This window comes from Rhinolophus sinicus, linkage group LG07, assembly GCF_036562045.2.
Source record: "Rhinolophus sinicus isolate RSC01 linkage group LG07, ASM3656204v1, whole genome shotgun sequence".
Lineage (NCBI taxonomy): Eukaryota > Metazoa > Chordata > Mammalia > Chiroptera > Rhinolophidae > Rhinolophus > Rhinolophus sinicus.
In genome coordinates, this window is record NC_133757.1 from 64561485 (window position 1) to 64587903 (window position 26419).

Below are 26419 nucleotides of genomic sequence, written 5' to 3' on the forward strand. Positions count from 1 at the left end.
TTTTTTCATCAAATTTGGGAATTTGTGGGCCATTATTTCTTCAACTATTTTTTCTGTCCCTCTCTCTTTTTCCTCTAGGACTCCCATTATGCAGATGGTATGCTTCATGCTGTCCTACAGGTCTCTTAGGCACTGTTGACTTCTCATCATTCTTTTTCCTGTATGTTTTTCAGAGCAGGTAGTCAAGGAACCTACATTAAAGTTCACTACTTCTGTCTTCTGCCAGCTCAAATCTGGTATTCAGCCTCTCTCGTGAATTTTTCATTTCAGTTATTGTACTTTTTGACCTCTATAATATCTATTTAGCTTTATTATTTCTAAATATTTATTGATATTCTCTATTTGGTAAGATATGGTTTTCTTTCATTCCTTGTTCCTGATTTCCTTCAGCTCTTGTAACATGTTTAAAATAACTGACTTCAAGTCTTTGTCTAATAAATCTAACTTCTCAGTTTCCTCAGAGACAAATTTTTACTATTATTTGCTTTTCCCCAGTGTATAGGCTATACTGTCTGGGTTTACTGTTTGTTTGTTTGTTTACTTGTTTTTGTTCTTTCTGTGCTTTGTAGTTTTTGTTGAAACTTGACTGGTTTTCAACATTTTGATCACAATGTGACAACTCTGGATATAAGATGATTAGATTTTCCTCCTCCCCAGTTTTTTTCCCCCTCTGAATTAATTATGTAAAGTCTGCTCTTTTTTTTTTTTTTTATGTTTGTGGCCATGCAGTCTTTGTTTCATTAGCATTATCATAATGGTCAGTTGAGTGGACAGAGACTTTTTTAAATGATTGAAATAAAACATTCTCTTAGGGACTCTGTGTGTTTGTGTGTTGGGGCACACCTTCAACACTTAGCCAGGAAGTTTATAGCTCTGTTTTAGCCTTCCCATCCTGGCTATGTAGTACCTGAAAGTTAGAGAGAACTGAGAGCTTAGTGCCTTCTCAGCTCTCTCCTGAGCATTTGCACACCTTCGAGCATGTGTGGTACCTTCTAGGTTCCCAGGAGTACGTAAAAGATTCTGACAGCAGCTTATTCACCTTCCTTCCCCTCCCAATATGTTTGAGTAATCTAAGTTGTTTTCCCCAACTTTTTTCATTTCCTCAGGATGCAACAACTAAAACATTTGCTCATTAATGCTTTGAACAAACACCCCTCTGGTAATGGCTTTTAGTGCTGAGTAAGTTCTGAGTTAGGTGAGCTAAAGAAAGCCATTTGAAAGGATCTTCTAGTAAGGCACCAGATAACTCAAAACAAATAATTTTGATTTTTTTGTGTATGAATGAGGTTCTTTGTGTTCCCCCTGGTACTGGTACTGAGAACAAAGCTGTTAATTTGAAGACTGCTGCAGACCTGGGGAGTAGAGGCTGGGTTAGTGTGAATTAAAATACCACAAAAGAGCTCATTGCTCTTAACAAATTTCAGCATTTTTTGTAATAAGTACTTGCTGAGTTGTTATAAGCAGTTGGTCAGTTTCCAGAGTTCTTTAAATGTTGATTTTGAGAGTTTTTGCCATTTTTCAGTTTCTTTTATGGGAGATGTGCTTTTAGAATTCCTTACTCCACTGTTTCCCCCAACATCCTCATCCTTTAAGTTATTTTAGCTGAAAAAGCATTCTAGCTTGACTTTTTTTCTTCTTCTCAGTACATTAAATATGTTGCTTTGCTATCTTCTGGAATAGTTTAAGAAAAATTCTATCATCATTTTATTTCTGTATGTAGATATCTTTATATTTTTCTGGCTGCTTCTAAGATTTTCCCTTTATCACTGGTTTTGAGCAAAATGATTAGTGTTATATCTTTCTATGGTTTTCTAAATGTTTCTTGTGTTTAGTGTTTAGGATCTGTGAGTATTATAGTTTTCTTCAAGTTTGGAAAATTTTAAACCATTATTTTAAAAGTATTTTTTGTTGTTCTCCCTTCTGTCTCTTCTTTTTTGCAGACTCAAGGTACTGGTATAGTAGGTTGCTTGAAGTTGTTCCACAGCTCACTGATGTTTTCTTCATTGTTTTTTTCTGACACTTTTTGTTGTTCCCTGTTTTGTTTTGCTTAGTGTCACTGTTGCTATGTCTTCAACTTCACCATTTATTTTTCTCCAAATTCTAATTTGTTGTTAGTCCTGTCTAGTAGAAATTGTAGTTTTTAATCTCTAAAAGTTTCATCCTGGAATTGTAGTTTTTATCTCTAAAAGTCTGAATTGAGTCTTTAAAGTCTTTTTTGTCCCTACTTCAGTTTTTGAACATATAGAGTATAAATATAATAACTTTTAATATTCTTCTCTGGTAAGTCTTGCCTCTTTGTAAGTTTTCTGTGTCTCTGATTATTTTTTTCCGATGAAATATTGTGTTTTTCTGTTTATTTGCATGCCTGGAAATCTTTGACCAGATGCCTGACATTGTGAATTTTCTTTTGGGTACTGGATATTTTTGTATTCTACAGATCTTCTTGAACTTTATTTTGTGATATATTTAAATTACTTTTAATCAGTTTGATCTTTTCTGTTCTTGATTTTACGATTTTTTAAGTGTGACTGGACCAATATTCACTTTAGGTCTAATTATTCCCTATTACTGAGGTAAGATCTTCCTGAATGTGCTACCCATTGTGAGATGAATTTTGAGATTTTTTTCCAGTCCAGTCCTGTGTGAGTGCTGTGCAGTGTTCTCTTTCAGATGGTTCCTTCTTACCCTGAGGTAGTTTCAATATAAGCACATGCTGATCAGTGTTTTGCTGGATATTCAAATGGCACCCTCTGTGCATCTCTGTTTTGTCGTTCTTTTCTCTCTGGTACTCTTCTGCTCAATGAACTCTTCTCTGCCTTTGTGTCCTTGGACTCTTAGCTCCACTTTTCAGCTCTCTGAGTCTGCTGATATTCACCTCAGTTTCCCCTCTCTGTGCATGGCTTGGAAGTTCTCTCAGAGAAGTAAGCTGGGGCAGTCTTGGGGTTCACTTGATTTGTTTACCACCTTTCAGAGATCACTTTCTTTTTATTGCTTGATGTTTTAGTGTCTTGGTATCCATAGTTTCATATATTTGTCTTGTTTTATTTTTATTATTTCAGGTAGGAGGATACATTTGGTCTCTGTTATTCCATCTTAACTGGAAACCAAAGCCTCTGCTATACTTTAAGGGAAGTGCCCCCTTCCATGTGTCTGAGGAGCCAATGCTGGTTCTCATTGCTCTCCTTAGTTTTTCCTCATGTTTCTCTGCTACATTTGGTAGAAAATCTTTATAAACTGTGATCTCGAATTATGTGTACTTCTTTTTGTTATTTGAGGGTGGAACTTTTTATATTAATATTTTCACTGATTTTGTAGGGAAGAGAATGGAGTAAAACTACTGCTCTAACAACTATGACAGTGAGTGACTTCAGTTACTGAAAATGCTTCCTTTATATTCTACTCATTCTTATGTACACCCTTGTTATCTTAAGGGAATAATATGGTTTTAAAATTTTTTGGTAGATTCCGTTTCTTTTTTTTTTTTTTTAAGTTAAGGAAGTGTCTTTCTACTACGGGTATTTGAAAACATTATTATTTTAACAACTGATTCCAGAATTTTTCTTTGAGTAAGAACTTTGGGAGGAATCCTTAGAAAAGTTACTTGGAGTAGATGGCAAGTCCCTTAAAGCATGACTATTAGAGGAGGACCACAGCCTTCTTTCCCCTAGTGATATAAAATGATGAGTATACTGTTCATGTGCAAACAAAATGGGAGGAATTTTGGGGGGGGGGGCTCTTATTGCAATGAGGATAGAGAACTCAGAGATTGAAAAGATAAAGTAGAAAATAGAAGGGAAGAGATGGTATGATGGTTAATTTTATGTGTCAACCTGACTGGACCATGAGTTGCCCAGATATTTGGTCAAACATTATTCTGAGTATTCCTGTGAGGGTATTTTTGGATGAGATTAACATTTAAATTGGGATTTTGAATAAAGCAGATTGCCCTCCATAATATGGGTGGGCCTCATCCAGTTAGTTGAAGGACTGAATAGAACAAAAAGACCAGCCTCTCTCTTGAATAAGAAAGAATTCTTCATTTAGGCTTCGGATTTCATCTGCAACATTGGCTCCTCCTGGTTCCATAGCAAACCGTCTTCAGGTTCAAACTGGACCAAACTGGACCCTCTCCTGGGTCTCCACCCTGCTGGCTTTCAGACTAGACCTGTAGCCTCAACTCTTCTGGGTCTCCAACCTGCCAGCCCACCCTGCATGTTTAGGACTTGCCTCCCTCCATGATCACATGAGCCAATTTTTTATAAACCATTCAATCAATTGACATCTCTTTCTATCTCTCTCAAAAGAAAAACAATGACACAGAACTAATGGGGGTGATAGAAAAGGGAAAAGGGGGTAAAATATATAGTGATGAAAGGATAACTGACTCTGGGTAGTGAGCACACAATGTAATATATAGATGATGTTTTATATAAATGTACACTTGAAACCTATGTAATTTTACTAATGTCACCCCAATAAATTTAATAAAAATAAGGCTTGAAGGGAATACATCAATAAATTAATAATGGTTGCCTCTTGATAAAAAGAAATAAAACTATAATTCTGGAAAACTTCCAGAAATATGAAAAGACCTGAATCTACACATTGAAAGGATCTATTAGGTAACCTGGAAAAATTCACCCAGAACTATTTGATTTCACTGATAAAGATAAAATCCTTAACAGTTTCTCACACAATGCACACACACACGCACGCACACACACAGTCAAATAACTTATAAAGCAAAAGAATTAGACTGCACTTAGCAGCAACAAAAACAATCTGATTTTAAAATGAGCAAAGGACTTGCATAGACATTTCTCCAAAGAAGACATATAGATGGCTAATCAGCATATAAAAAGATAGTCAACATTACTAATCAGGGAAATGCAAATGAAAACCACTATAAGATGTCACACCCAATGCAATGTTCACTATAAAGGAAAAAAAAAACACACAATAACTCAGAAAATCACAGGTGTTGGCAAGGATGTGGAGGAATTAGAACCCTTGTGTATAAAATTGTGCAGCCACAATGGAAAACAGTATGGAGGCTCCTCAAAACATTAAAAATAGAACTATCTTATGATCCAACAATCCTATTTCTGGATATATATTAAAATAAATCAGGATCTGGAAGAGATGTTTGCACACCCATTTTATTGCATCATTATCCATAATAGCCAACAGATGGTAGCAACCTAAATGTTTATTGACAGATGAATGGATGAAGAAAATGCAGTATTTTGACTTGTATACTATAAGCTGAGGACTGCACACAAATATATTATTCTAGTTGGTAAATTTATTTATAACATAGAGGTTAGTATTCTAAAGTAATTTACGTGTATAGTAAGTTTGAGCAAATAAGTAAATATATTGTGGATAATGTGAACTGCTCTTCACTGTGAGAGAAAGAGGTTACACATGAGGAAAGGGAAAAGGCTAGAATGAACACTGTGGTGATAAATTGGAATTGGAGGTATCTGTATGAATTCCTGAGTTTTAATATACATGAAATTTGGGTGAGTACAGAAGCACGTTTATATGTGTGTAGTAAATATACATATTTTCTATCTCTGTCTGTTATGAAGGCCTAGATACAATAGCAATGAGCACACTTAGCACTTGGGTCTTGGTTTCTAAATACCATTCCAATAAAAGTAACCTTGGAGAAATGACTGATGCCAGGACTGAGGCAGGAAAATAAAGATGAACCTGGACTATCTTGTGGTACGATGCATAGCAAGGATATGCCTTAAAAATGATGGGGACATTTCAAAAGGACATATGAGCCAGTTTAAAGGTACTCCTGATAGTCAAACTTAGGACAATTTCAGTAATCAAATAACAATAACAATAGATTATAACCCATAGAATAAATATCTATGAGTCCATGCTGATGTAAGTAAATAATTGGGTAAATAGAGAATAAGGGCTAAGGAACAGCTTTTCCTTACAGTAGAATGCCCATAATGTGTAAAGAATAAGAGAAATAGAAAAATCTTTTGTCAGGCAAATATTACAGTAACAACTGTTCTTGGCAAGGCCATCAGTAAATACTAAAATTATTGGCCAAAATGATAAGAAGAAATGGAATGTTTGCATAGCATCAAGGTAGCTCCTCACTAGATATTTACTAATTACAAAATTAAAATAGTAACTTTAAATTGTAGAAATCTGGCTGATACCAACTTAGTTATGCAATCAAAGTCACCAATGAAACTCTGTTTGCTAAATCCAATAGTCAATTCTCATTTCTCTTCCTGTTGGGCCTATCAAAGCAGCTGATCACTCCCTCCTTCTGGAAACATTTTATTCCCAAGATACAACCTTCTCTTGGCTTTGTTATTACCTCTTCTGCCACTCCCCCTCAACCTCCTTGGCTGCTCAGTGTCAACTCCCTGACCTCTTAATTTTGTAGTGCCCTTGGGTTTCTTCTCTTTTTCAGTGTAGACTTACTCTCTTGGAGATCTCATCCTACTAGCTAAATATTGAAGACTCTCAAATTTTTCTCCCTAGCCTGGATTTCTGTCCTGAACCATAGGCAAACATGTCTAGCCTAGTCAACATATCCCTTTGAATGTGAAATAATTATCTCAAAATTACCATACCTAAAACTAAACTCTTCCAAACCTGTTTCAGCTCCAAATTTACCTATCTCAATTAATGGTACCTCCATCCATCCAAGTTGCCTGGGTCAAATATCAGGGAGTCACTCCTGACAATTGCTTCCAGGAGATAGAAACAGAGGGAATACTTCCTAACTCATTCCATGAGGCCAACGTTACCTTAGTTTCCAAACCAGACAAAGACATTACAATAAAAGAAAACTATAGACCAATATCTCTAATGAACGTAGATGAAAATTTTCAACAAAATATTTGCACACTAAATCCAACAATGTATAAAAAGAATTATACGGCATGACCAAGTGGGATATATCCAAAGTATGCCAGGCTTGTTGATCATTTAAAAATCAAGGTAGTCATACAAGCCCAGGAAGGCCAGAGAGTTCCACACAAGATGAACCCAAACAGGCCCAAACCAAGAAACATTATAGTTAAAATGGCACAAGTAAAATACAAAGAATCCTAAAAGCAGTAAGAGATAGACAGCAAGTTACTTAAATGGGAGCTCTGATAAGAGTATCAGCTGACTTTTCTACAGAAACATTGCAAGCCAGAGGAGAGTGCCGGGAAATATTGAAAATGATGGAAAACAAAGGCCTACAACCTAGATTGCCTTACCCAGCAAGGCTATCATTTAAACTTGAAGGAGAGATAAAGAGCTTCTGGGAAAAGAATAAGCTAAAGGAATTCATTGCCACCAAGCTAGCATTGCAGGAAATGTTAATGTCTTCTTTAGGCAGAAGAAAGATAAAAGCAAACTAGCAAAGACCAGAAATACAAATAACAAAATGGCAATAACTATGTACCTATCAACAATCACTTTAAATGTAAATGGATTAAATGCTCCAGTCAAAAGACACAGGGTGGCTGAGTGGATAAGAAAACAAGACCCATGCATATGCTGTATACAAGAGACTCACTTCAGATCAAAGACACACACAGGCTGAAAGTAAAGGGATGGAATTAGATATTTCTTGCAAATGGAAATGACAGAAAAGCTGGAGTAGCAGTATTTATATTGGACAAAATAGACTATAAAACGAAGAATATAATAAAAGACCAAGAAAGGCACGACATAATAATAAAGGGATCTATCCAACAAAGGACATAACCCTAGTAAGCATCTATGCACCCAACATAAGAGCATCTAAATATATAAAACAGATATTGACTGACAGAAAGACAGAGATCAACAGTAACACTATCATAGTAGGGGACTTCAACACACCACTGACAACAAGGACAGATCCTCCAGACAGAAAATCAATATGGAAACAGTAGCCTTAACTGACACTTTAGACCAGTTGGATTTAATCAATATTTTTAGAGCATTTCACCCCAAAGCTGCAGATTATACATTCTTCTTTAGCACATGGAACCTCTTCCAAGATAGATCACATGTTAGACCACAAAACAAGTCTCAGTAAATTTAAGAAAGTTGAAATCAAATCAAGCATCTTCTCTGACCACAATGCTATGAAATTAGAAATCAATTACAAGAAAAAAAACTGGAAAACACACAAATGCTTGGAGGCTGAAAAACATGTTACTAAATAATGAATGGGTCAACAGTGAGATCAAGGAAGAAATCAAAAGGTATCTCGAGACAAATGAAAATGAAAACACAACAACCCAAAATCTATGGGATGCAGTGAAAGCAGTCCTAAGAGGGAAATTCATAACAATGCAGGCCTACCTAAAGAAACAAGAAAAATCTCAAATCAACAGTCTATCCTTACACCTAAGGGAACTGGAAAAAGAACAGCAAAATAAACCCAAAGGGAGTACAAGGAAGGAAATAAATGAAATAGAGACCAAGAAAATAAAAACATCAAAGAAACCAAGAGCTGGTTTTTTGAAAACATAAACAAAATCGATAAATCTTTTGCCAGACTCATCAAAAAAAAGAGAGAGAGGATCCAAATTTATAAAATCAGAAACGAAAGAGGAGAAGTGACAACAGACACTGCAGAAATGCAAAAAAATTTTAAGAAAATACTATAAGCAACTGTACACCAACAAATTAAAAATTTGGAAGAAATCTGGAAGAAATTGATAATTTTTTTAGAAGCATACAACCTTCCAAGGCTGAATTAAGAAGAAACACAAAAATCTGAATAGACTGATTATTACCAGTGAAATTGAATCAGTAATCAACAAGCTCCCAACAAACAAAAGCCCTGCACCAGATGTCTTTACAGGTGAATTTTACCAAACATTCAGAAAAGAATTATCACCTATTCTCAAACTATTCCAAAAAATCCAGAAGGAGGAAAGGCTCCCAAATTCTTTTTACATGGCCACTATCACCCTGATCTCCAAACCAGACAAAGATATTACAAAAAAAAGAAAACTACAGGCCAATATCCCTAATGAACATAGATGCAAAAATCCTCAACAAAATATTAACAAACAATTCAGCAATACATTAAAAAGATCATACAGTATGATCAAGTGGGAACCATTCCTGGTTTGCAATGTGGGTTCAATATCCGTAAATCAATTAATGTGATACACCACATTAACAAAATGAAAAATAAAAATCATATGGTCATATCAATAGATGCAGAAAAAGCATCTGACAAAATCCAGCATCCATTTATGATAAGAACTCTTAGCAAAGTGGGAATAGAGGGAGGGATCATATCTCAACATAATAAAGGCCATATATGATAAACCCATAGCTAACATCGTACTCAATAGGGAAAAGCTAAAACCTTTCCCTTTAGGATCAGGAACAAGACAAGGGTTTCCACTTTCACCACTTTTATTCAACATAGTTCGGAAGTTCTAGCTATAGCCGTCAGACTAGGAAAAGAAATAAAAAGCATCCAAATTGGAAAGAAGGAAGTAAAATTGTCGTTATATGCAGACGACATGATACTATATAGAGAGAACCCCAAAAACTTCACCAGAAAACTATTAAAACTGATAAATGAATTTAGTAAAGTAGCAGGATACAAAATTAATATTTAGAAGTCAGTTGCATTTGTATACACCAATAATAAACTATCAGAAGGAGAAATTAAGAAAACAATCCCATTTACAATTGCTAAAAAAAGTATAAAATGGAATAAATTGAACGAAAGGAGTAAAAGACCTGTACTCAGAAAATTATAAGACACTGACAAAAATTAAAGAAGATACAAATAAATGGAAACACATTCCATGCTCATGGATAAGAAGAGTTATTATAGTTAAAAAATGTCCATACTATCTAAGACAATATATAGATTCAACACAATTTCTATCAAGCTACCAATGACATTTTTCACAGAAATAGAACACATAATCCTATAATTTATAAAAGACCCCGAATAGCCACAGTAATCTTAAGAAATAGTAAAGTGGGAGGTATCACGCTACCTCAATCGTACTACAAGTCTATAGAAATCAAAACAGCATGGTACTGGCATTAAAACAGACACATAGATCAATGGAACAAAGTAACCCAGAAATAAATCCATACCTATATGGTAATTTATGACAATGGCAGCAAGAATTTACATTGGGGTAAAGACAATCTATTCAATAAGTGGTGCTGGGAAACCTGGACAGATATATGCAATAAAATGAAGCTGGACCACCTCCTTACGCCATATACAAGAACAAATTCAAAAGGAAGTAAAGACTTAAATGTAAGATCCGAAACCATAAAACTCTTAGAAGAAAATATAGGAAGTAAGTTTGCAGACATTACCCTTGGTAATAAGTAATATTTTTTCCTGATATATTCCCTTGGGCAAGGGAAGTGGGGAAAAAAAACAAACAGATGGGATTATATCAAACTCAAAAGTTTTTTCGCAGCAATGGAAACCATCAATAAAAAAGGCATCCTAATGAATGGGAGAAGATATTTGTCAATGATACATCTGGTAAGGGGTTAATACAGAAAAAGCATCTGACAAAATCCAAAGTTTATAAAAAACTCATTGAACTCAACACCAAAAAAACAACCCAATTAAAAAATGGGCAGAGGACATAAAGGGACATTTTTCTAAGGACATACAGATGGCCAACAGACCTATGAAAAAATGCTCAACCTCACTAATCATTAGAGAAATGCAAATAAAAACCACAATGAGATACTACCTCACTCTGATCAGAATGGCTATTATCAATAACTCAACGAACAACAAGTGCTGGTGAGGATGTGGAGAAAAGGGAACCCTCGTGCACTGCTGGTGGGATTGCAGATTGGTGCAGCCACTATGGGAAATAGTATGGCGGTATCTCAAAAAACTGGAAATGGAACTACCTTATGACCCAGTAATTTCATTCTTAGGTATCTATCCAGAGAAATCCAAAATGCTGATTCAAAAAGATACATTGTGCAGCCCTATGTTTATTGCAGCACTGTTCACAATAGCCAAGACATGGAAACAACCAAAATGCCCATCAGTAGATGACTGGATTAAGAAACTGTGGTACATGTATACAATGGAGGATTACTTGGCCATAAAGAAGAATGAAATCTTAACCATTTGCAACGATATGGATGGACCTAGAGGACATTATGCTAAGTGAAATAAGTCAGACAGAGAAAGACTTACATATAGAAACTCACTTACATGTGGAATCTAAAGAACAGAATAAATGAGCAAACTAATCAGAAGTAGTCTCAGAGATACAGAGAAACATTGATGGTTGCTAGATGAGGAGGAAGGTGAGGGGATTAGAAAGCACACATTGGTAGCTACAGGATTGCCACGGGGATACGAAAGACAGTTTGGGGAATATAATCAATAATGTGGTAAAGGGGCCGGCCCCGTGGCCCAAGTGGTTGGAGCTCAGTGCTCCTAACTCCGAAGGCTGCCGGTTCGATTCCCACATGAGCCAATGGGCTCTCAACCACAAGGTTGACAGTTTGATTCCTCGACTCCCGCAAGGGATGGTGGGCTCCACCCCCTGCAACTAAGATTGAACACGGCACCTTGACCTGTGCTGCCGCTGAGCGCCCGGATGGCTCAGTTGGTTGGAGCACGTCCTCTCAACCACAAGGTTGCAGGTTCAATTTGTTGACTCCCTGCAACTAACAATAGCAACTGGACCTGGAGCTGAGCTGTGCCATCCACAACTAAGATTGAAAGGACAACAACTTGACTTGGAAAAAGTACTGGAAGTACACACTGTTCCCCAATAAAGTCCTGTTCCCCTTCCCCAATAAAATCTTTAAAAAAATAAATAAATAATAATGTTGTAAAGATTTTGTAGGCTGTCAGATGGGCACTTGTCTTATTAGGGAGACCACTTCAGGGATGGTATAGATGCCTGACCACTGCACTGTATACCTGAAGCTGAAGCTGAATAATACTGAATGTCAGCTGTAATTTTGTATATGTATATATATGTATATATGTAAAATTATACATTTATACATATACACATATATACATATATATACATATATATACATATATACATATATATATATAGTCACAGGATGTGGAGTACAGCTATATACGATGTCAGAGGCATAGTAGATTCGGGGAGGGGGTTATCACTTTGTGAGGGGTGTAAATGTCTAACTATTATATTACATTGTTTTGTATACCTGAAACTAATTAAAAAACAAACAAAATGACACACATATACATATATCTATATATCTATATATAAAAGGTAATCTATCACCTCACCAGCCTAAAGAAGAAAAACCACACAATCATATCAGTAGATGCAAAAAAAGCATTTGATGAAATCCAACATTCATTCATGATAAAAATTCTCAGCAAATTAGGAATAGAGGGGAATTTCCTCAATTTGACAAAAACCTACATACTTAATGGTTTGAAATTTGAATCTTTTCTGCTAAGATAATGAACAAGGCAAAGATGTCCCCTCGCACTGCTGCTTTTGAATACTGTACTGGAAGTTCTAGCTAATACAATAAAACCAGAAAAGGAAATAAAAGGTCTATATATTGGGAAGGGAAAAACAAAACTGTCTTTGTTACATATGACATGATTCTGTAGAAAATCCAAAAGAATCAACAACAACAAAAGCTCCTGGAACATTAGTATCCAATAAAATGAAAAACTTAGATATAAATCTAACAAAATATGTACAGGGTCTATATGAGGAAAACTATAAAACTCTGAGGACAGACATCAAACAATAACTCAATAAATGGGGAGAGATTCCACGTCTATGAATAGGAAGACAATATTGTCAAGCTGTCTGTAGATTCAACACAATCCCATAAATATCTCAGCACGTTATTTTGTGAGTATCAACAAACTGACGGTACATTTTTTATGGAGAGGCAAAAGACCCAGAATATCCAACTCAATATTGAAGGAGAAGAACAGAGCTGGAGGACTGATACTACCCAACTTCACGACTTACTAAAAAGCTACCGTAATCAAGACAGTGTAGTAAGGATAAAAGAATAGACAAATAGATCAATGGAATAGAATACAGAGAGCCCAAAAATAGACCCACATAAATGAACCCAACTGATCTTTGACAAAGGAGCAAGCCAATAAAATGGAGCAAAGTTTCTTCAACAAACGACCCTGGGAGAACTGGACATTCTTCACACAGACCTTATACCCTTCAAAAAAGTTGGCTCAAAATGGGTCATAGACCTAAATGTAAATTGCAAGCTATAAAACCCCTCAATGATAACATGCAGAAAAACCCAGATGACATTGGGGATGGTGATGACTTTTTAGATCCAATATCAAAAGCATGATCTATGAAAAAAGTGATTGGTAAACTGGACTTCATTAAAATTAAAAACTTCTACTCTGTGAAAGACAATGTCAAGAGAATGAGAAGAGAAGCCACAAACTGGGAGAAAATATTTGCAAGAAACAGATCTGATAAAGGACTATTATCCAAAATATATAAAGAACTCTTAAAACTCAATAATAAGAAAATAAACAACCCAATTAAAAAATAGGTTAAAGACCTGAACAGACACTTGACCAAAGAAAATGTGCAGATAGCAAGTAAGCATTTGAACGTCATATGTCATTAGGGAAATATGAATTAAAATATCAATGGAACACAACTACACACCTATTAGAATGGCCAAAATCCAATCAGTGAAACTTAGGTTTTACTTAAGGCAGATAAAAATAATACTGATAATAAATCCATTACACTTACATATAATATAATGCCAGGTTACTCAATGAAATGAAAACCGATATAGCAAGGTAAAGAGATAAAGAGTGATTGGCACTGGTGAGGGTGAGGAGTGTATTTTTTTGTAAGTGGTCAAGAAAGGTATGAGGAAATGACATGTGAGAATTTTAATAAAGCAAGGGAAGGAACAATAAGGATATCTGGAGGAGGCGATACCTTGAGTCAGGAAGTAGCCGGACTTATTGAAGAAAGAATAAAGGCAAGCGTGCCTCAAGTAGAATTACTAAAACAGAGAGTAATGGAACATACGGTTAAAGATATGTGTAGGAAAGGCTTTTAAATGCAGCACTAATGAGTTTGACATCCTCTAGCTATCCTGTTCTAGGGATTTCCTATTGGTCCAGTAATACAGCTAATTTCCCAGCTTTACAACATCTGTATTAGGATTCTCCAAAGAAATAGAACCGAAGTTGTGTGTGTGTGTGTGTGTGTGTGTGTGTGTGTGTGTGTGTGTGTGTGTCTGTAACTGTTGAGGATTTTATCTTTATCATTGAGATCAAATAGTTCTGGGTGAATTTTCCCAGGTACCTAATAGATCCTTTCAATGTAAATTCAGGTCTTTTTCTATTTCTGGAAGTATTCCAGGATTATAGTTTTAAATATTAGTTCTGTTTCACTGTTTTTCTTTTTCAAGGACTTTGGTAATATGAATATTATTCCTTCAGGGCCTGTTTTTCATTTCAACTACCTTCTCTCTGACCCTTTTTTCTTCTTTCTTTATGTCATTTTTATTCTCTTGGTTGCTTTCCTGCCTTGTCCCTTATATTATCTCTCGGTATCTTGTAATTTATTCTTCATTTTTGAGGTAATTTTGTCTTTTTTCCTTCGTTTCTTTTCTGAGTTTAGTCAGCTTTCTTTTTCATTTGTCTCTGTTTTGTTTTGTTGGGCTTTTTCTTTTTTGGACATTTTCTGTTCATAATTTTTGAATTTCTGATTCACATCATTTTTTTTATATCTTCAAATGCTTGAGCTAGTTTGGGGTGTGGCTTTACAGTTTTCTTCTGCTTCGTGGTTATTTCTCTGGGTAAAATTTTACCTTGGTTGATAAGTGTGGGGTTTTGTTTTCTAGTTTTTACTGTTTGTATGGATTTGTTAATTTTTCTCTTGCTGATTTTTGTGGTAAAGGGGTGTTTTACAGATTCTATTTAATGGTGCTCTCTCTGTCAATATAGCAATGTCCAGACGTTTTAGTAGATATTTTATGTTTGTTTTAAGGTGATGGGAGTTGTGAGTCCTCCAATTTTGTGGTTTTCTTTTGTCTTAGAGGACTCTTAACACGTTGCGTAGGGATCACGAGAATCTTCGTTTTTTTCTGAGCCATGCGTTAAGGACGGATAACGAGAATTCTCGTTTTTACTGTTGACTCTTTTTACTTTGCACATTTTATTGAATTATTTGTGTTTCGTTAATAACAAAGGAAGCTGCTTTCTGCAGTATCACACCAGGAGGGATTACTAACATCATAGGTGAGTAAATCCTAAAAAATTCCATAGAAAAATAATAAATGACATAGAAGCATTTACGCTTTAAAGAGAAGAGTGCATTTTAAAGTAGTTTCTTTTAAAAACCTGCCGGAACAGAGGGGTATGAGGGATTTAAACTCCACCATACGCAACGTGTTAAGTGTTCACCCTTTGTTCCTGTTCCCCTCAGTGATAAAGGAATTACTAAAAGATGCTCTTCCTCTTTTGTTTTTATGCCTCCTGCAGAAACTCCTTCAATTTGCTTGGCTTTAAAATCCCTTCCTTATAGTCAATGCTCTAATCCACCTGAGTCTTTTTGTAGACTTTTCAGACATAGAATAGCTTCCCTGTTTGTCTTTCCAAAATTTTTCTCAGTCAGCCCTGCAGCGGGGGAGCGTGAGACTTCCTGCTCTGGGAATAGGTGATTGCCCCTTTTTATTCCGTTATTTTGAAGTTTGAACATTCTCTGACTTCAAGTTAGGAGGCTGAGGGCATGGTTTCTGTGTATCATTTCCCTTCTTGTTGTTCTGTATTGTTTTGGGAGGAAATATTGGGAGATGGGAGCTATGGTTCACCATTGTCCTTAATTATCCATAAGTTCTATGGATTCTGGTTTATTTTCTAAATGTAGAAAAGAACATTTTTTCAAACACACACACATCTGTGTGAAAATTCTAAAAAAAGACAAAAGAAACATGCTTGAGTCATTATTAGGATTAGATGAGGTCATGAGGGTTGGACCCCCTTGATGGGATTAGTGCCCTTATGAGAGAGATATCAGAGAGCCCCCCTTCTCTCTGGGTGCACTCTCAAAGAGGTTGGGTGAGCACACAGGAGAATGTCAGCTGCCTACCAGCCAAGAAAAGAGGCATCAGAATGAAACCTACTTTGCTGGAGCATTGATCTGGGACTTCCCAGTGTCTATAACTGTATAATTGATTCTTAATATTTTGTTTTTCTTTCCTTTTTTTTATTAAATTCATTGGTTAGTAAAATTATATAGTTTTCAAGTGTACAATTCTGTAATTCTATAATAAATCATCTATATATCACATTGTATGCTCACCACCCAGAGTCAATTCTCTTTCCATTACCAAATATTTGACCCTGTTTACCCTCTTCTCTTCTAGCCTCTTACCCTCTGGTAACCACTAAACTGTTGTCTATGTTTATGAGTTTTTGTTTCTTTATTTGTGTCTTTTTCCTTTGTTGCTTTCAGTTTTATATCCCACATATCAGTGAAATCATATGGTTCTCGACTTTTTCTGTCTGATTTATTTCACTTAGCATAATAATCTCAAGATTCATCCATGTTGTTGCAAATGGCACTATTTCATATTTTCTTATGACAAGTAGTATTCCATTGTGTGAACATACCACATCTTCTTTATCCAATCATCCATTGAAGGGTTCTGTTTGTTCTCATGTATTGGCCACAGTGAATAATGCTGCAGTGAACATAGGGGTATATATATCTTTACAGATAAATGTTTTCAGATTTTTTTGGGTAGATACCCAGCAGACGGATTGCTGGGTCATATAGTAATTCTATTCTTAATTTTATTTTTTTAAAGATTTTATTGGGGAAGGGGAACAGAACTTTTTTTTTTATTGGGGAATAGTGTGTACTTCCAGGACTTTTTTTTTCCAAGTCAAGTTGTTGTCCTTTCAGTCTTAGTTGTGGAGGGCGCAGCTCAGCTCCAGGTTCAGTTGCTGTTACTAGTTGCAGGGGGTGCAGCCCACCATCCCTTGCGGGAGTTGAACCGGCAACCCTGTGGTTGAGAGAACACGCTCCAACCAACTGAGCCATCCAGGAGCTCAGCGGCAGCTCAGCTCAAGGTGCCATGTTCAATCTTAGTTGCAGGGGGCGGAGCCCACCATCCCTTGCAGGACTCGAGGAATTGAACTGGCAACCTTGTGGTTGAGAGCCCACTGGCCCATGTGGGTCTTGAACCGGCAGCCTTCTGAGTTAAGAGCATGGAGCTCTAACCGCCTGAGCCACCAGGCCAGCCCCTGTTTTTAATTTTTTGAGGAACCTCCACACTGCCTTCCATAACAGCTGCACCAGTCTGCATTCCCACCAACAGTGTATGAGGGTTCCTTTTTCTCCACAGCCTTTCCAAAACTTGTTACTATTTGTCTTGTTGATGATAGCCATTCTGACTGGGGTGAGGTGATATCTCATTGTGGTTTTGATTTGCATTTCCTTAATAGCTAGTGAAGTTGAGCTTTTTTTTCACAGATCAGTTGGACGTTTGTATGTTTTCTTGGGAGAAGTGTCTGTTCAGGTTGTCTCCCCATTTTTTAATTAGATTGTTTGTTTTTTTGTTTTGAGTTGTATGAGTTCTTTATGTATTTTAGTTATTAGCCCCTTATTGGAGGTGTTGTTTGCAAATATCTTCTCCCATGTGGTTGGTTGCTTCTTTGTTTTGCTGAGGTTTTCTTTTGCTGTGTAGAAGCTTTTTAGTTTGATATAGTCCCATTCATTTATTTTTGCTTTTACTTCCTTTTCCTTTGAGTTCAAATTCATAAAATCCTCTCTGAACCCAAGGTCCACAGTTTAGTACCTATACTTTCTTCTATGCAGTTTATTGTTTCAGGTCTTATGTTTAGGTCTTTGATCCATTTTGTGTTAATGTTGGTACATAGTGACAGATAGCAGTCTAGTTTCATTCTTTTGCACGTGACTTTCCAATTTTCCCAGCACCATTTATTGAAGAGGCTTTCTATTCTCCACTGTATGTTTTTGGTTCCTTTGTCGAAAATTATCTGCCCATGTATATGTGGGTTTATTTCTGGGCTCTCAATTCGATTGTATTGGTCTGCTGCCAATACCATGCTGTTTTTTTCTTTTTTAAAATTTATTGGGGTGACAATTGTTAGTAAAATTACATAGATTTCAGGTGTACAATTCTGTATTACATCATCTATAAATCCCATTGTGTGTTCACCACCCAGAGTCAGTTCTCCTTCCATCACCATGCTGTTTTAAATATTGTCACTTTGTAGCACAAGCTGAAGTCAGAGAGTGTGACACCTCCAGCCTTGTTCTTTTTTCTTAGGATTGTTTTGTTTATTCGGGGTCTTTTGTGATTCCATACAGATCTGATGATTTTTTTGTTCTATTTCTTTAAAAAATGACATTGGGATTTTGATGGGGATTGCATTATATCTATATTTTGCTTTGGGTAATATGGCCATTTTAACTATGTTGATTCTTCTAATCCATGAACATGGAATATCTTTCCATTTCTTCATGTCTTCTTCAATTTATTTTTTAAATGTCTTATAGTTTTCAGTGCATAGGTTCCTCACATCCTTTGTTAAGTTTATTCCTAGGTATTTAATTCTTTTTGTTGCGATTGCAAAAGGAATTGCTTTTTCTTTTTCATTTCTCTTTCTGAAATTTCATTGTTAGTATATAGCAATGCAATGTATTTTTGTACATTGATTTTGTAGCCAGTACCTTTACTATATTTATTTATTGTTTCTAATAGGTTTTTGGTGGAGTCTTTAGGGTTTTCTATATAACGAATCATGTCATTTGCAAAAAGTGACAGTTTAACTTCTTTGTTCCCAATTTGGATGCTTTTTATTTCTTTTTCTTGCCTGATTGCTCTGGCGAGGACTTCCAGTACTAAGTTGAAAACAGTGGTGATGGGGGCAACCCTGTCTTATTCCTGAGCATAGAGCAAAAGCCTACAGTTTTTCACTGTTAATTATGATATTAGCTTAGGGTTTGTCCTTATTTTGTTGAGGTAGTTTCCTTTTATACTTATTTAATTGTTTTAATCACAAATGGATGTTGTATCTTATCAAATGTTTTTTCTGCATCTATTGATATAATCATATAATTTTTATCCTTTATTATATGTGGTGTATCACATTGATCGATTTTAATATGTTGAACCATCCTGGTGAGCCTAGAATGAACAATACTTGATCATGATGTATAATCTTTTTAGTATATTGTATTCAACTTGCTAGAATTTTGTTTAGGATTTTTGCATCTATTCATCAGAGATATTGGTCTGTAGTTTGTGTGTGTGTGTGTGTGTGTGTGTGTTGTCCTTACCAGTTTTGTTATCAGGATAATGTTGGCCTCATGAAATAAGTTAGGAAGTACTGCCTCTTCTTCAATATTTTGGAAGAGTTTGAGGAAGACCAGTGTTAGTTTCTCTTTGAATGTTTGGTATAATTTACTAGTGAATCTATCTGGTCCTGGACTTTTGCTTTTGGGAAGGTTTTGGATGATTTTTTCAATTTTCTTACTGGTGATCAGTCTATTTAGATTTTCCAGTTCTTTGTGATTCAGCCTAGGAAGGCTATATGTTTCTAAGAACTTGTCCATTTCTTCTAGGTTATTGAATTTGGTGGCATATAGTCCTTCATAGTATTCTTGTGTGATCCTTTGTATTTCTGCATTAACTGTGGTACTTCTGTTTCATTTCTGATTTTGTTTATTTGTAACTTTTCTCTTTTTACCTTAGTGAGTCTAGTCAATATTTTGGGTATATATCCTTTTAAAACTTACTTTTTGTGAATAATGACTGAATTGCACTTTAATATATATTTCTGTCATAATTTATTTACCCAGTCTTCTATTAAGAGGTATTTTCACCTATCTAACTTTTCACTAGTATAAACAAAGCTGTATTAAATGATAAGTGAGTGTGAGTGTATTTGTGAATGCACTGGCTTATAATAATAAACACTAGCACATATAGCACGTTTCCTGTTCTAGGCAGCTTATAGTGTCATAAGCAAAAGTAATTAGACAGGGTAGTATGTGGGATGTTTGAAAAAGATTTTCATCCATATCACTATCCACTAAATGTCCCAATGTCTAAATGCAGATAATGCTTACTCTGGATAGTGTAGTCTAGATAGATAGTCTTTGGGTATTTAAATGTGCAGTTTGTAAAAAAAAAAAAAATGCTAGAGTGTGGGATCTGCCTGGTGTTCTCTTAACATCACAGAAATGTATAGAAGCTGCCTTGTAGACTATATCTTTCAGCATTGAAAATTATTCACTTTTTTTCCCCTGAGATTGAATTATTCTGTAATTAGTGTTCAGGCTCTACAAAAATACATGTTAATATATACAATAATGAACTGTAATCACATACAGACACTGAGGTGGAAAGGATTTTCTAATACATTAATGTTTTTAATTGGAAATTATATTGTCTGCCCCTTTTTAAGATTATTGACCTTTCTATTCACAAGAGATATGAAAGATGCCATTTTAGTCACTGAATAAACTCACATAATAAACAATCATTATTCCATGTGGACATTTACTCTGGGAACAAATTTTTAGAATACAAACCCCTAAGGAAAGTAAACTAAATGTTCCATATTTTTGATTTAGATATAATTGATATATTAGTTTCAGGTGTACAACATAATGATTTGCTCTTTGGGTATATTGCAAAATGATCTCCACAATAAGTCTAGTTAACATTTATCAGCATACAGTTAAAAGTTTGTTTTTTTTCTTGTGATGAAAAATTTAAAGATATCTCTTGGCAACTTTCAGATAGATAACACAGTGTTAGTAATTATAGTCCCCGTGTTGTAAGTCACATTCCCATGACTTATTTATTTTATAGCTGGGAGTATGAACATTTTAACTCCTATCCATTTCTCCGATCCCCACTCATACTTTTAATACTGAATATAATAATATAGTTTGTACTCTGCAGCATTTAGAACTGTCTTCTAGGTCTTAACTATTAAATAAACTCTTTAGGGTTGATTCATGATATCTTGTTTTGTTTTTCCCTTGTGATATCTTGTCTTTTAAAGGCTCTGTAATGTCAGGCTCCGGAATGTCATAGTATTTTGTTTCAAAGTCAGAGAGTTACTGAAACATATTGTTATTTTTACAAAGTAAGTGGATTGGATACATCTATTTTTAGCCACTCTATTTCCTAGATTTTAGCTAAGCACTTAGCATTCAATTTAGAAGTGTGTTTAATTTATTATTATTGTTATTTATTATTATTATTATTATATGAAACAGTATTACATCATCCTCTTTAAAAGACTATTGAATTTTTAACCGTTTTTTATAACCTTTTCCTAAGGTATTCCCATCTGTCAGCAGCACTTAATTTGGAATAACATGGAACTTGAAGATGATTATTGCTTGAATGATTACAAGTGAGTGTATGAGCTGTTCCCTAGACACTCAGTATTACCACTTCATATGCCAGTGTTTATCTTCTGAATCATGTCTCTTTTCTTCTGAATAGTTCTGATCCCTAGATTTCAGTGTCAATCCAGAACTTTAAGATGTGTTGGCTCAGTGCCCCACACTACCCAGTTCTTGTCCTCTGGTTCTTTGTTTTACCTTCTAACTGTTCACGCCAAGCTAATTATCCCCTGCCTTTTTACAGCTTCCTCTTCTGATCTTGCCTTCCTTGCTCCTTTCTTTGAATATTGACTCATTGCCACCTGGCTATGTCATTTTCTTTCTGTTTTCACAAGTATTATGTAAAAGAGTACTGCTCTTCACCAACTCTCATTTTTCCTTAAGCCCTTCCTTCTGTTGCCAAGTGACCAGGGGTTGTAGATACACTGTCTGACCGTTTGTCCTTCTTCCTCCCTTCTCTCACATCATTCTTAATTCTATCCTTAAGAAAAGAGCAAAAGGGTCAGAGGTGATGTGGAATAGCCGGAAGAACACTGGGAGACCTTGTAGATTTGCTGTTTTCTGTTTTCTATTTTATAAACTATATCTGCTATTTTCTAACTCAGGGTCTTAGATAAGCTTATTTTCTTCTTCGGGCCTCTGTTTCCTTACATGTAAAATGAAGAGGCTAAACCACACAATCACAGAGTCCTCTCCAGTAATTTTATTCTGAAATTTCATGTCATATTTAAGGTTTAGGAGAACTTGTTCACTTTTTCATTATTTATACATGTAAATAAATTAACATTTTATGTTTATGCACATTGCTATATCTATTTTTATATTTTAGAGGGTAGGCACAGTGCCTAATAAAGCAGCACATAATTATGTGTGTATTTAACTGAATGCATTCTGATGATTGTAGTTTATTTTTGTGTTAATTATCCACAGCATTTCAGAAGGTTATACCTTGAAGCTGGTACTGGCTATGCGTGGAGGACCTATAAATACTAGAAGAGGTAGGCATATGTTAAAGTTACGTATGTTAAAGCAATTTGACAACAGTAATCTTCAAGTCAGTTGGTGTTTTTATATGTTTTATAAAACATATTTATTTAGGTCCTCTTTCTGTGGTTAGGTCTTAGAGGAGCCACATTTGTTACTCTAGGCATTGTTTTTTAAAGCCTAAAATTCTAGGAAAATCTCATGATTCCTGATTCAATCCAGAGATATTTAAAAATAAACTTCACCAGTATAGGGGAGGGAAATGGAATGGTATAGTAAAAATATGTTGTTATTATTGTGTTCAAGTTCATTTCAGTCTTGTTGCTTTTTCTTTATCCACTGAGTCTTCAACTCCTGGGGTAATGATCATTATAGAAAATTCCAAAGATGCCTGTTAGCCTGGTTTATGATGCATTTGGGTTTCATGGGTATTATCATGGCCCTGTTGAATCTTTTTTCAGAATGTGGGTGTCTGGCAGTCTATTCATTCATTCAGTAAATACATTTGGAGCCCTTATTAGGTGTTCAGTGCACTGTTTCCTGGGAGAAAGCATCCCGCTTCATCACAGTGCCCACTATAAACATGTAGAAGTTGATGCCATTTCAAGTGCTGGAGGGAATAGGGCAGCGCGGTAGAGTCTGCGGGGGCCATAACGGCAGCGTGGTAGAGTCTGTGGAAGCCAGGTAGTCCAAGGGTGATTGAGGAAGAGCCCTTGGAGACGATGGTGTGAGCAGACACTTCGTTAACAGGAAAGTTGTAAGCATGGGAAGAACTGGGAGTGTTCCCATTGTTCCCTGATTCAGGGATGTCCCGTGAATCCCCACCAAACAGGCGTCCTGAGACTGCTCAGAGCAGTCCTTCTCTGTGTGCCTCATTTGGGAGATCCTTCTCTAGCCACGAAACAGAAGGTTAAGTATTGATCCCACTGCTGCTTCTTTGTTCCACAAGTCAAATTTTATCTCTGCTTCAAAATTTTGGTTAGAAAATAAGGTTATTACCATCTTTTTCCTAGCAACTTCAAGAGTGTTTTGTGAGATATGTTACTTTGGCTGTTGAACTGTTTTGGATAGGTTGGAAAAAATGAGGATAATAATGTTAGAGCTGATTAATTAGCATTCCTAATCTCGGGGACTTTCTATTAACTTGACTTAGGAAATTGTCCTCTGTGACATAAGGTGATGTTTATAGTACTGATTCTGACGGTAGTGTAAAAACCTAACGCGTATACTGAGCCATTATGATAAGGTAGAATTATATAGTGTTTAATAACATGTGAACTCCATTGTGTTCTATTTTTGAAAGCTGGTTATTTGTGTATAGTATTGTTTTTAAACCAGGAGATTTAATCAGAAGACCTACTTTTCTTACTAGGACTAAAATTATTTTATGTTGATGAGGAAGAGTGTAAGTGCTACCGAGTCTGAGTTAAAAATGTATGTAGTTTTAAATCTTTTTTAAAAAGTGAAAATGAAAGGCATCACTATCTTTTGGTAGTTGAAGCTTAGTAATACTTTTTTTCATACAGCTTTCTGTGCCTTGTTAGTAAATTAAGAAATCAGCACCTAGAACTTGTCTGTTTTTTTGATATTTTAAGTTAAGTTTTTAATATTTTGCCTTTATTGAATCAACTTTTTTAAAATTAAAAGCTTGCTGTTGTCTACCTTACATTATTGAAAACTTTGTGAAAAATAAAAACTGTATCCAAATCTAAAACTTCATATTGTATTTGAGAAACCATATTTTTTTAGCTATTTAGTCTTACTTGACAATTATGGTTTAGAAAGTACCTTTATCATATGAGTTCCAATAATATTTAGCTTTTAAAATTGTTTATGAATGAACCATTATCAAAACAGTGTAGAAAATACTTTCTTTTCTAAAACTAAATTTCACCCTAACCTATATATACAGTGTTTTATACCTGATGAAATCTAAGTGATTTTTGTTATGAAAAAGTGTGTGTGCACATACACACATATGCGTACACGCATCAATCCCAACACCTCCCTAAGTAAGGCACTCTTTGTTGGTTCAAGCAAGGCTTTCATGCGGCTTCAATAACGGCAGTAGCATTACTAGTAGTTTTTTATTTCTTACCAGTGTAATGTAGAAAGTATAGTATTAACTTAAAAATGGCAAGAACTTCTGTCAAAAATGTCTTTTAATATTTATGTATTTTGTGTCTATGAAAGTGTCCATCAAAACATCTGAATGTTTTTATAAAAATAATCTGAAGTTTATCGTATTTCTAAAGTTTCTGTGTTTCAGTAGTGGTGGTATTGAATTTAGGATATGGGAACATCTTGAATGTTTTTACCTTACTTTCAGAGTTTAGCACTTCTTATTGCTGTAATTTTTTAAAGGGTAATGCAGCACTGTGATTCTGTTAACAATTAAGCTGCTTGAATGAGAGTTACGAAGTTTGAGAAATTGTTGCTTCTTCTAGGAAAGAGCATATGTTTCTTCAGCTTGACATGAGAGTGTCTTTGGAAGCGAACTTTCCCCCCCGTAACCATTACTTAGACACACCTAAGTGAGGGAGCAATCTCTTTAGGCCCATTCCTACCACAGGAGCAGGAGCTGTGGCTGCTGTGGACAAGAGCGGGGTATAATGATGGCTGCATGTCATTCAAACCTGAGGACAGCTCCAGCTTCCAGAGCCTGTGGGCAGTAGGGGCTCTGCCCCGGTGCTTGTGCTGACGGGACATGGATGCATATTAGGACACTTGGGGTCCTGGGAAGGTGCTTTCAAGTAACAACATTCTGACCATTACACACATTGTAGTTTTAGTACATGAGTGGCCCCCTTGTGTTCTGAATTATTGTGTACAGTTAATTACCTAACTGCACATCAAGAAACAGCTCTAAGAAGGATCAGCCTCTATACAAAACCAGAAAGAAAAAGAGGGATTCATTTGCTTCTCATTTCTAATATATGTCTCCCAATTATGTGTGTGTTTATTTTTTAAATGTAAACTAAGTGGGATTTATATTGCTTTTAATTATTGATTGTTGGAACCAATATTGGAAAATATAGGAAGCAGAAGATGTCAAGTGAGAACAGTCATTGGTAATTATGTTGTAGAATCAACAAATATATAGACTCTAGTGGCACAGAAAAACCTCATTTATTTTTGTACGTAACAACATAATAATGCATTTCATTTATTCAATATTAATACAGCATAGGGAATGCTGTGTTCACTATAGAAGACCAGAAACTTCTTTGAAGAATGTCATGTATATATTGCATAGACAGCATTGTTGTTCAAATTCAGCTCTTTATATCCTGTCACTGTACCAAGATGCATAAAACTTGATATAAATTGAAAGCTTGTTTATCAATTTTTCCATTTATAGTTCCTATTGAAGATCCACTTAGGGAGATGGCTGAGTACATGGATTCCAGTCAAGACGAGGTCTGGCAGAAGACCTCCTGCAACAAACAAGTAACATTTTTGGTATACCGAGAAGGAGATCAATTGAATTTCTTTCGTGTAGTAGATAGGGGAGATGGCACTTTAACACCATTATCTGAATCTTTAAGGTAAATAGGTTTTCATTTGCATGTGTCACTTAGAAAAGAACATCATATTATACACTCTGTAAACCTTTATGTTTACCTTGTGTTGTTAGAATAATGTTACTGTATTCATGAGACTGACTAAATTCCATGCATTTTCCCCCAACTGCCCCCCAACCCCAGGTATGTAATTCTGAAATTGTCCTTCATATGATTAATACTAAGTAATTTCTGAAACTGAAAATTCTTTATGGAATAGGATTTTTTTTCATACAAAAGATTTATTTCTGTAACTTTATGAAACTCTAAGATGCCTACTAGATTATGGAGTCTTATTATAATAGTGTGTTATTATACAACCTTGCCATAATAGAAAGGTTTGAACCTAAAGTTGCTGTCTTTTTTCAAAATTTAACTCTGCTGCTTAAATGTGGATAAATCTTACTTCTCTAGTCTTGTTTTCCAACTCTATAAAAGCGGAAGGAGTTGTTGTATTACTTA

The 26419-nt window shown here is 35.4% G+C and overlaps 1 protein-coding gene across 14 annotated transcripts in view; it reads left to right on the plus strand.

Annotated features, from left to right (window-relative positions):
* ZFAND4 (zinc finger AN1-type containing 4) overlaps nucleotides 1-26419 on the plus strand; it is a 107237-nt gene that overhangs the window by 40489 nt on the left and 40329 nt on the right. For 10 of the 14 annotated variants that reach the window (XM_074337278.1, XM_074337277.1, XM_019716172.2 and 7 more), the window contains 3 exons: nucleotides 21343-21418; nucleotides 22341-22408; nucleotides 25756-25942. In XM_074337278.1, coding sequence (XP_074193379.1) covers nucleotides 21343-21418; nucleotides 22341-22408; nucleotides 25756-25942 — 331 coding nt within the window. The remainder of the gene's footprint in view (nucleotides 1-21342; nucleotides 21419-22340; nucleotides 22409-25755; nucleotides 25943-26419) is intronic. The other 4 variants (XM_074337287.1, XM_074337288.1, XM_074337280.1 and 1 more) reach the window with 2 other exon arrangements.